Source organism: Pecten maximus, chromosome 11, assembly GCF_902652985.1.
Source record: "Pecten maximus chromosome 11, xPecMax1.1, whole genome shotgun sequence".
In the NCBI taxonomy this organism is placed as follows: Eukaryota; Metazoa; Mollusca; class Bivalvia; order Pectinida; family Pectinidae; genus Pecten; species Pecten maximus.
The window spans coordinates 2,205,600-2,217,777 of NC_047025.1; the positions used below are offsets into that span (position 1 = coordinate 2,205,600).

The following is a 12,178-nucleotide window of genomic DNA, read 5'->3' on the forward strand; positions in this document are numbered from 1 at the left end:
GCTGCGTAAACTTGTCTACGATAAAAAGGCTGTTACTATAACCTATTCAGCAGATCTCATAAAATCTTTTTTGTTAAGTGTAAACGTACGAAATATACATATAATAGCTCGATCCAAGTCTTTGTGACTTGTTCTATTAAAACCAAACTCTACAGGAAGAGAATAAGCCAGCTAAGCTTTTTTCCCCTCGTTTCCGGATTTCACCTGTGTGTATTAGAAATACTGAACCACCTGTAGCGTGTCCTTTGCGATAGGCAGGCTGGCCCTTTAACAAACAGAATTAAAAACGAAACGCGATACCTTTGCGTCGTGGAGGTGCCTTAAAGCACTGGATGGATTTGATTGGTCGATTAGCAGTCATTTAGTTTGAGCGAAAAAAAATAAACACACACATACACATTACACTTGTACCGTGTGTAGCGCCTAGCCATGTGCTTTCTGGAGTGTTGTCCGTAGTTTCCATATTTCATATCTGTTGTGTTGTATTTTATCTGTGACTTCATATAGTGTCAAGTGTTAGCTTATATAAACAAACGATATAGACTGTGTTGCACAGGACGTAATATGATTTTATGCTATTGACGACAATTCTTGGACACTGGTCAGATTTGGGCTTGACCATGAATGAACAGGAATGTAAGGATAGTCGAGAACCCAGCCAACTCGGTTGACGATTTTCATTTCTATACTCATGGCGTAATGCAATCCACAAACAACGATGTACTCTTGGATCTTATTTTGATGGCGCTTTTAAAATTCAACGTCTATGACAAAGTTTAGCAAAAAATGTTTGAATTATGAAAATGTGAAGCTGTGGAGAGTTTGTAATTTAAGCATTTTTCTTCCAACTGTGATATAAAAACAAAAAAAAACCCACCATGATTGGATATTTTCTATGCAACATGGATTTTACCTCGTTGGCGTCTACTCGGGCGGTCCTGGTTCGAATCCTCGCCATCCTTATGGTAAAGTATACCTCTTTCATGTCATATTCAGATGTTACAGGAAATCCATACTAGACATAAATTTCTTGTGTTTGCAGTGTTGATTTAACTCAGTTCTCATGCTAAGCTCTTTTTAATAAACTTGTTTGATGTAGAAGCTTTTACAGAAATATTGTATAGGCCATTAATTTTGACAAACGTGCACATTTGACAACCCATTAAATCAAGAGCTGTTGAAATAAACCCAATTAAATCCTCATAAAATATATTAATGCCCCATTAAATCTGCAGGTGACGAAAGAACAATTAATTAAAATATTGATGATCGTCTCGTAAATTATGATTCTAGTTGAGATGTCTTTCGAGTCGCCTTGACCTTTACCATCTGACCAAGGGGTCAACGGCACTCATTTTTCTGTACCATCCTACCAACTGTTTTGTCGTCGGAACTCCTTGTCCAGTACCATCTGACCCAAGGTCAATCGGCACTCTTTTTCCTTTGCTATCTTCCCTACGGTTTTGTCGGAACTTCAGTCTTACTTGCGATATTGCTAAGGTTATGCTTCCAACGCATCAAATCTTACACTAGCTTAGAAACATGATTTGTGATAGTTTCGTACCCAAACTTCCTATGATTTCGAAACAAAATATGTTGTCAGTATGTCGAACTGGTTCTACACTGATCTAGATCCTGATACAAGGTTCAATTCGACCCCGAAACATGCTATTTTACTCGGTTTAGAGTCACACTGTTGCCTGCAGGTCAGGTATTGTTTGGTAAAAAGTCATACTCTTGAAGAGTCATACTCTTGAAGAGTCATACTCCTGAAGAGTCATACTTTCTTCTGCAGATCAGAGATTGATTGGTTAAGAGTCACGCTCTTGTCAGCAGGTCAGGGATTGGTTGAACAATACATACGCATTAACCCCATACATATTGGTCAGAGGCGACCAATGTGGGAAACAACTGTTGATTTGTTCGCTCTGCTTGGTGACAAGAGGACAGCCAAAATAATACATTAACCTCCAAGGTCACGTTTCATCATGTCCTGTAACACACGATCCTCCTCGTCTTTACACTGATGTGCTGTCTGACCTTCTGATGAATTGATAGTCATACTTCAAATTACATGAAGAATAGTATTCCACCATAAGATAAGTTTAACTAATGGTGTATACGGTATAGTTTTTTTGTGTAGGTACTGCCGTATGATAAGTTGGTTATACAAGTGTGTAGAGTAGAACCTGTAATGACCCGGAAATGTGTGAATGCTGCCACACGCCAATCTACAGTGACCTTATAATGGTATATTGTAGATGTTAGGATAAAGATTTAATACGAATGTTGATGTTTTATTGAAATTGATGTTTTTGTTTAAAACGAACTTTAGGCGAGTTTCGTGTGAAACTAATTGAGTATTGTTTGCAATGTATCTACCATGTTTCTTACTGTATGGTGTACATCAAGGACGAAACATATTTCAATTCCGAGACCATAGTTTGACGTCATGTACAAATTTCAGTGTGACGTCATGGCAAACCAGTGTTATGTAATGTAAAGACCAGAGTGTGACGTAATGAACAGCCCAGTGTCACGAAATGTACAGACCACAGCGAGACGTAATGTACAGTGACATGACGTCATTTTATATTATAATACACTAGAGTTATCGCTAGCACTGTTGAGCTCTCACCTTATTGTGCACTGAATACATAAACGTGATGCAATTGAGGCGTAGGACCCCTTCGGGGTGTGTAACGGAGGATGTCAAAATTTGACATCATGCATATGCTTTAAGTCCTTATTACTATCACTAACGAACTGCAGAATGGACCAAATTGGCACCCTCTTTGGAAATCAATATATAAATAAATAGTTGATGGTATAGTGTGTTGAAGGCTGGTTGTTACCGTTAATATCCTACCAACACAGTCCGGCCACTAATGGAATGTTCCTACTTAAACATGGCTAGCCTAAGGACAAACATTTCTAGAATCTCTGGCGTTAGAATTGTACCGGGTTCCTCAATTACATAATTCGCAAGAGGCGACTAAATTTGGAATCTTCATTTTCTCTTCGTTTTATTTAACTCTCTTCTTCCTAATGTCTCCCTTGGCACCGCCTCACATTTGGTATATTGTTGAGAGATCGCCTCTGTGAGGCAGGCTTTGGTTTCTGTCCCCAAGTACTATAAAGTTGACAGCAAATACGAACTTACCAAAGTCTCCTAAAACGCCATCACTTTCTCCACACGCATGAATCCTAATACAAGGGAGGCCGTCCTTAATGACCATGACTGCTGATAGGACGTAAAATAATATAGACTGAAACATACAGACTAATTTACAGTGCAAGTTACACTGAAATGCCATGTCAACCCCAGGAAGGACTGTCTTGTTGTAGAACGTTGGTCTCTTAGACAGGTTTGACCTTGGGCTGTTGGTGCATGGTCGTAGATATGAGAACTGGTTTAAGTTCATTTCAGTCTTAATGATGTTTGATAAGTCACCGTTGTCATTTTGTTAAGAATAACTATCTTAATTTCCCTAAAAATGTAAAATATGCCGTTTCAACACTAACATGTATGTTAAATGTTGTGTTAACTGACTACGTAAATCATTTAGGATGCACGTGTTATCTTTCAACAGGTGGGTTGTTTTTGTGCAGACAATGAATAAGATTAACTTGACACGACACAGATACCTGTATCCAATGTATTCCGATATCTCTGATATTGTGCTTTATTTAGATTATGTAATGAGTCTGTTTTTCGTAAATATTGTCGTCTACGCTGCGCTAGGTCCCGTGTTTTGTTATCGCGACTTCGCGCAGGACATTAACGTCCTCTGATGTAAACAAATCTTCTACGGATAACACACAGACTTGTTTCGTTACTGTACATTCGTCTGCAGTCCTCCAAATCGTACCCATTGTTACGGTACAACCAGCATGCTATGGGTGCGCATTTCTTTTATCAAACATTTTGAATTCATTAAATATTTGTTTGTTTAGTATGTAATATTTCTTGTATGAAAGAGGAAATATTGAATGTATACAGTGCAATAAATCCTTTTAGACATGGGGTACGTTTTTACATTTATGAGTTATTAATGCAAACTAGACGGATATTGTAGTTTTATCTTAAATTTATTCATCCACCTTTTATGAATACGGTTTGAAATTTTGGTGATGATGTCCTGTGTAATGTTCACAATGTGTATAGACCTCGTTTTGAATTTTTTTCATACTGCATATATACTCCAAATTGCGATTCATATCTGTCGTCACTAATACTCCCAAGAAAAGATATAAATATATTTACATTATGTCACAGGATTAATTAATGTGTTTTAAGTATATCAAACAATACCGATAACGTATTATAACACGACCCATGACGTCATATTATTGTACAATATGACAAATTATTGCCTCGATAGTTTAAAGAAATGTCTCCGTAAATTATTGCTATGAATATTGAAGGTATAATATCAGATTCCTATTCACAGTACAGTATAAATCAATACTCGCGTACTTGCTCCAGCTGGGACAACCGTGAAACTGTTGCCCTCAAAATTACTCAGTTATGCAGTATGTGGTAAGCTTTTGTCCTGAGTCAACTGCAAGAATTTGACAAACTTGTTTTCACATACTTCACAGAGGGATCTCGTGGTTGCTAGGGATCTCACACGGGAAAGGGAACTACAGATGGCACGCGCTATGATATCACTCACAATAGTGTAACGTCATCATTTTATGTGGTGTAACCGCATCACACACTGATGACGTTTCGATTTCGACGCACTTTTCATGATGGCGCGATGAAAACGATTTAAAACACCTTACGACTAACTACTTTTTCAAGTACTGTTTGTGAGAAAAATAATCAAACATAGGCCTATACCGTAGATATGGATATCTCTGAAGCCTCGTTCTGGCCAGACAAACTCTTACACGAAGGTTGAGATATCCCTATCCACGGAAAAGACCCCTGTGCTATTTTAACTAATTAGAAATAATGAATATTACTGTTAACCTGAGTCCTGTATCAAAGTGCGATGCAGGTGTTTCATTCTTGTCTTAAGCGAGTTGCCAACATTACTCAATATATGTTTTAATATGTATAACATGAAATCAAAGGAAAATAGGCTTTGCTTACTTGTGTTTCCATAAGTTGATTGAAAAAAACAAACATGTATCTTATAATTTTTTTCGCGGTTATCCCATGCGAAAAAAATTATAAGATATATATACCAGTTGTAGATGTTTTAATTGTTTTTGTTTTGTTTTGTTTGTTTGTTTTTGTTGATCTAATTGGCTTGTAAGCATTGTGCAGCAAAACACTTTTATGCATTTTAGTGTGTATATAAATATTTGTTGGGTATTAATTTTCGAGATATGATAAATTCTCGCAAATATTGCTTACTTTATAGTAGATGTTGAACATGAAAAAGGTAAAAGAAAGAACACGGGAAGATCTACAAAATAAGTAATATGCATGTGTATATTTCACAATTTCACCAGCAAGATGTCATTTTGTCATATATATGTATATAATTACATAACCTTAGACGAAGCAAGTTAAGTTATTGTAATCGTATTGAGTTTAAAATTATAGTCACTGTATATATGTACATTCCTATCTATCCTATCGTACTGTACAAATCCTCACAGTCCTGGGTTTTCGTATGTAGAAATACAAAAATGTCTGCACAATAGCGATCGGTTAATGGTCCCCTAAGTGTGTGTTTGTTGCTGTTGATATGGCGGAGTTTAAGAATCGTGCATCTTGCAGTTTGTATCGGCGAGGGGGGAATGTTGAAACTGCTGCAGCTCCTTAGGTCTAATAAAAACTTCACTCGCTGACTGTTGTAGTGACGGTTATCTTAGCCTTTAAAAAAGTACTAAGTAAACATGTATATTATCTGAGCGTGGCATCTTGTTTATGTGAGCTGTTTACTTAACCATAGGGGTCATTGTGTTCATCTTAGGAACATGCATCTTTGAAATGCAGGGGTTCCCTCTCGACCTTTTGAACCCTTGGATATCAGCATAATTATGATAACAATACTATTAGCTGTTTAGTCTATCGATACCTACTAATATAGCTTACAGTATTTACCTACTGACCTACATTCGCATTGCTTTGTCAACAATGACTTAAGTCTGGTGATTATTGCATGTATTACACAGGATACTCGTTAAGTATGCATTGTTTTAAAGCAACATGAAAGGGGATATTCATTCTTAATTTCACGTCAGTAAGATATTTCTGCTATGGTCGTTTCTAAACTTACATGTACATGTCTAAATAATTTCCTTCTTCAGAATGCAGCGAATCACTTCTTGGTGCGATATTGTTTTTCTCCGAGTTTTTGACAACATCTAAGGTTGGCAATTTCGAACATAAATACCGACCAGTCGTTCGCTTGGCCAATCCAAACCTTGTTGCTGTTAGGCGATCCATTTTTCTGCAACAAAGATATCAGACAAGCACAAACTTTCATAATTATTTCCAAGTTTTTTTCTTGTATGTAAAATTTTACACAAACTAGCAGTGTTTTTGGTAAATCTATTATTAGGATGTTAATTCTCAATGGTGTACCTGGGTGTAATCCGATGATGTATTGCTGTGTGTTTATTTCATTTGAAATGTCACTTTCTCTCCTTGAAACTGACTTCTGTGTTAATTTCATTTGAAATGTCACTTTCTCTCCTTGAAACTGACTTCTGTGTTAATTTCATTTGAAATGTCACTTTCTCTCCTTGAAACTGACTTCTGTGTTAATTTCATTTGAAATGTCACTTTCTCTCTTTGAAACTGACTTCTGTGTTAATTTCATTTGAAATGTCACTTTCTCTCCTTGAAACTGACTTCTATGTTAAAACGCCAGTTCATTATTTTGTTGCACAAATGGACTTGATAATATTAAGAATTTCTAGGGCATGTTTTAACTGTGAAATAGCTAGGTGTATGAATCCTAATGTTGTGATGAAATTAGTACGTTGTAAAAGTTGTGTATTGAAATAATCTAACAATGGTTTAGGTGGTCTGCTTACTATTGTTCTACTGATGAGGAGCCGTACGGGGTTAACGTGCTGAGATCTACTGAAAATAGTACCGTAGTAAAATCTGTGTGTTGACATAAACTAACAATACTTTAGGTGATTTGATAACTGGTGTCCTACAGATGAGAGAGTCGTTCAAGCTAACAATACTTTAAGTGATTTGATAAATGTTGGACTACAGAGGAGTAGTCGTTCAAACTAACAATGCTTTAGGTTATTTGATAACTGTTATACTACAGATGAGAGAATCATTCAAACTAACAATACTTTAGGTGATCTTATAACTAGTGTTCTACAGATGAGGAAGTCGTTCGGGGGTTTTAGGTTGATATTGAAATAAACTAACCATACTTTAGGTGATTTGATAACTGTTGTTCTATAAATGAGGAGTCGTACGGGGTTAATACGTTGATATTTACATTAAGCGTCAATCCTAAATGCACATAGATTCATTTATAACAAACAAGTTGTTTATATACAAAATTAATTTGCATATTACTCAATAGTAATCTGTTTGTGATAGCTGAAAAAAGCGCGGCGTGATCTCTCCCCATGTAATGCCAGTAAATACAGAGATCTATTACAATATTGCTGACATTTATCACGGGAAGTTACATGGTCTATTTGGGAAAGTTCCGACATTTGTATATACATTGAATATTGCTACATCGCTTCTCTTGTCGTTAATGTGTACAATTTTGAGTAGAAATTCATTTTTCCGTCGTTCACTGTTCATTTTTCCTTTTTTCTCTCCTCTGCTTTCCTTCTCCTAGTTCATTCCTCCCATTTAAACCTACCTCTTGTATTTTAACTTTTGTTTTCAGTGTCCATAGATGCATTTTTATGGCACTAATAATCATGCATGTATTATTCTAATTATTACCTCCCCTTGACGTTCCATATTCTGTTAATTACAAGACAAATATTAATGAGAAATTAATGGAAAACATCATCAGATAGTCTTATTACGACTTTGACGGTTGACACGTATTTCATTATCAAAAAAAAAAATATCACAAAATGTCATAAAACTGTCATTTATTTATAGCGCCATAGTAATGTTACTTCTCGTGTGTCTTTCGCTGTTTATGAAAGGACAGAGCACAGCGGTCACGTGATAAAAACTTATTTCGAAGCTGTTTTGCATTCCGCTATTACCAAGGTTACATGACATGTAAAATAACATCCGAAAAGAATATCATGAGATATCTCATAACTTCTGTGATTAATTCTATCTTACATGGGCCTGTTCCGTGGACAGGGATATCTCAACTCGTGTGTAATAGATTGACTGGTCAACACGAGGCTTGACAAGGGTGAGATATATATTCCTGTCAACGGTACAGACCCCTGGTGATTATTATTCACACTCACTCTACTTAAAGAGTAACAAATCATAAGTTTGTTGGGAATATTTTTCATCTCGCCATCATCAATGTGCCATGAAAATGTGCGTCGAAATTGATGACGTCATCGATTTTCGACGTGGTTACGTTACATAAAATGATGACGTTATTTAATTGTGAGGGGTGTCATAGCGCGTGCCAGCTGTCTTTCCTTACCCCGCGTGAGATCGGTTTATCCCATCCCGACCAGTCACGGGACCATCCTGTGTAGTATGTAAAAAAAAATACTTCTGATATGCTTCACGGAGACATGGAGAGATCAAGCTGGCTAAGGAAAGACAGCTGACAGGTGCTATGACGCTACTCACAATAGCGCTGCGTCATCATTTTGTGTAGTGTAAACATGTCGCAAACTGATAACGTCATCTTTGAGCATTGATGATGGCGAGATGAATAGGTTTTACTACTTAGGCTTCAAATTGTTACTTTTTTTTAGTAAGTTAGAAAAATAATTCTATAAAATAGGCCTGTTTCGTGGACAGGGGTTCAGCCCTTATGTAAGAGTTTGGATAGCCAGCAAAACTCAGACAGTCGGGTTAAGATGTGTCTACGGAACAGACTCGTGAAAAATGTTATCGTTATTTTGAAGCTGTTCAGCATTCGGTATTTTAGCAGACACAATAGAAGAAAAATAACATATGTAGAGAAAATCATGAAAATCATTTAATCAAACCACAAAAAATGAACCCCCTAAAAAAATACAACGATTGTAATAAATTGATTATTTCAGTTGTAATGCTTTCTTAACGATAACGTCTAGATAGAAGTTTTATATTTGGTTTGAAAGTAAGTAGGCCTAAAATAAATTAAATGCATAACGACCTTGACAATGTATGATTCATACTTTAAACTTAGCGCCTGGCGAGATGAAATTGAGCAATATATAGAGTGATATTTGAGGTGATAAGACGCGTGGCCCCAACACCTGTACTGCTAGTTTTGATAACTCAAACACATGTACATGTATCACTTCATTCAATAAACACACTGCATCAGCGTAAACGTATGCTACATGTGTGTGTTTATCAAACTTATCGTTATCGGGAGCGAAATCACCACCGTGTTTCAAAGATAACATGGAGGGCAATGCACACCGTACATTGATCTACTTCATAACAATGTTTGAGTCTACGTGGAGTAAACTTGAGCACATTATCAGCGCATACTGTTCTACAAGTCTACATAGAGTTTCATATCTTAGCGTATATTGTTCAACAAGTTACATAAAGTTCGGGTGCTTTAGCTATACTGACTGTTCAAGGAGTTTGTTAACTGTTCAACGAGTTTACGAAGAGTCTGTCATCTTAGCTATACTGTTTATCAAATCTTTGAAGAGTTTGGTATCTTAACTTTACTGTTCAACCAGTTTACGAAGAGTTTGGTATCTTAACTATACTGTTTAACCAGTTTACGAAGAGTTTGGTATCTTAACTATACTGTTTAACCAGTTTACGAACAGTTTACGAAGAGTTTGGTATCTTAACTATACTGTTTAACCAGTTTACGAAGATTTTGGTATCTTAACTATACTGTTTAACCAGTTTACGAAGAGTTTGGTATCTTAGCTATACTGTTTAACCAGTTTACGAAGAGTTTGGTATCTTAACTATACTGTTTAACCTGTTTACGAAGAGTTTGGTATCTTAGCTATACTGTTCAACAAATTTACGTAGAGTTTGGTATCTTAGCTATACTGTTCACCAAGCTTACGTAGAGTTTGTTTACAATCAAACAAGTTAACTGTGGTGTTTGCTTCTAAAAGATCAATAACTCCACACATCTAGGATCTTATATGACTCCCCATGTCATATGATATTACCCAGCCATTAAATACAGGGTCTCTGGGTTCAGAATTCTGCTTATCACATAGCTGGAATATGTATACAAACAATCTTGATAACAGCAGTTTACTAGTCTGATATGAGATCTCAAATGGCTATATTTTCACTTCCCTGTCTGTGGTGACGTTTCAAGGCATTTGTACGCGTACATGCGAAGTCAGACACGCGGTGCCATAATGACTGGGGCTAGATGTTGTTACACAATCTCCTACAACAGTACATTTGTGTGTTATTTAATTTGAACATCACCGTCTATGACAATATATGAAACAAACACAGTTTGTACAACTTCCCTTGTCATTGTCATGCACTAGTTCGTATTTTGGAAATTCGACTTCACCCGGATATGACGTAGCTTGTGTATGGCGCAGTCGTCGATGAAGCAGAAGACGTTTCCGCTTTCGGAACGTCTGGTCTTATTCTCTTTGTAATTTTTCAAGGGTATCCTTGTAAATATATATCCTTGTTCATATTTTTCCTGGATCATCAATCTAAAACTCGAATTATTGCTTCGTTGTTATGTCGGTTTCAGAACATGGTCGATTTCAAATCCGTCGGCTGACTCAATCGTCCCTTTAATAGATGTAATTAAAATGCACAAGCCGTATGGTAGTACGGACTGTCGCCAAGAGAATATTTATCTTATCGTGGTGACATGCAGTTTATTTATTGCCCAATAGGAACAGAATACGTTTGACAAGGAGAAGCAGTTTCAATGTCTGTCGAGCTCGATGGTGGATCGTATTCCATCTCGGACAATACATATACTTTATCCGTTTGAAAATAACATAAAGTAAAAAAAAAAAAAAAATATCCATAATTTCTATTTGCATACTGCTCACAGATGTAAAGGAACTGCGTGCAGTTCTTATTTGACCAATAAAGTGTGATATTATCTTATATTATACAATACATGTAAGTGCCATATCAACAATTTTGAAAGTCTCATTTTCTTACATGTCAACTTGTCTATTGTCCACACAGCAGGATAATAAAACTTAACGTTATGTCAGGACGACGCATGGATCCGTATGCAGTTTATTAATGTTCTGATGAAGGGTTGTCATTGTATTCTAACATTGTGTAATATACATTTTTCATTGAAGATTGCCCAAACCAAGTGTAATTAAAGTGAATATTCTTTATAATTTCTGACCAATTGGTCCGTAGCGTTGGAATTAATTAAAGAAGTAAGGAGATCCTCTTTTGACAAACAATGAAAATATTACGCAGTTTGCCACTGTTTACCTCCAAACATTTCCTAAAAACACTCTCTCCAAAGTTGTATTGCAATCATAATGGATCGGGTTGAATAAGACATGTCTGACATATGACCTAGTAATTTAATACCCGTTCTTGGTACAAAATCAACTGGTAGTTGATTGAAATTTGTGGTATTTTAATGAAATTTGTTCTGAATAAAGATACTTAAATAACACTCATGAAAGTTATTTAATGCGTGGAATGTTAATTAAACATGAGTAACTGTCGAAATTATAATAGGTGCATTCATCTGACATGAAATGGCGATGTTTTAAATGGTTTGTATATAGGTCAATAAAATACTTATCAATTACTTCACACTTCAGTCTTCTAATTGGTTTCCCAGCTTTGGTGGTGAATAAAAGAAATATGAGAATGTGAATTTCGACATACCCTAACCTCACCTCATTACTTAATCACTATTTGGAATGATATTAACACAGATATTGACATGTAGTATTTTTTATGGAGACAAGTGTGACCTTTGACCGTTTAACTTTGACCAACGGGCACCAAAATATGAAAATCAGTTGGAGGTATTTTTATCATGATATCCTAGCCTATAAATGATCGTCATCTGATCATCAGATCAAGATATACATTTTACAGAAACGTATTATTTCAGAAGTGCAAAATCGAGCCATTTGACCATCT

The 12,178-nt window shown here is 36.1% G+C and overlaps 1 protein-coding gene across 3 annotated transcripts in view; it reads left to right on the forward strand.

Moving 5' to 3' along the window:
* The first annotated feature begins 390 nt into the window (after nt 1-390).
* LOC117337745 (A disintegrin and metalloproteinase with thrombospondin motifs 18-like) overlaps nt 391-12,178 on the forward strand; it is a 78,934-nt gene continuing 67,146 nt past the window's right edge. For 2 of the 3 annotated variants that reach the window (XM_033898850.1, XM_033898851.1), the window contains exon 1: nt 392-965. In XM_033898850.1, the coding sequence (XP_033754741.1) occupies nt 879-965 (87 nt within the window). In that variant the 5' untranslated portion in view covers nt 392-878. Of the gene's footprint in view, nt 966-12,178 lie in introns of all 3 variants that reach the window. The other variant, XM_033898852.1, reaches the window with a different exon arrangement.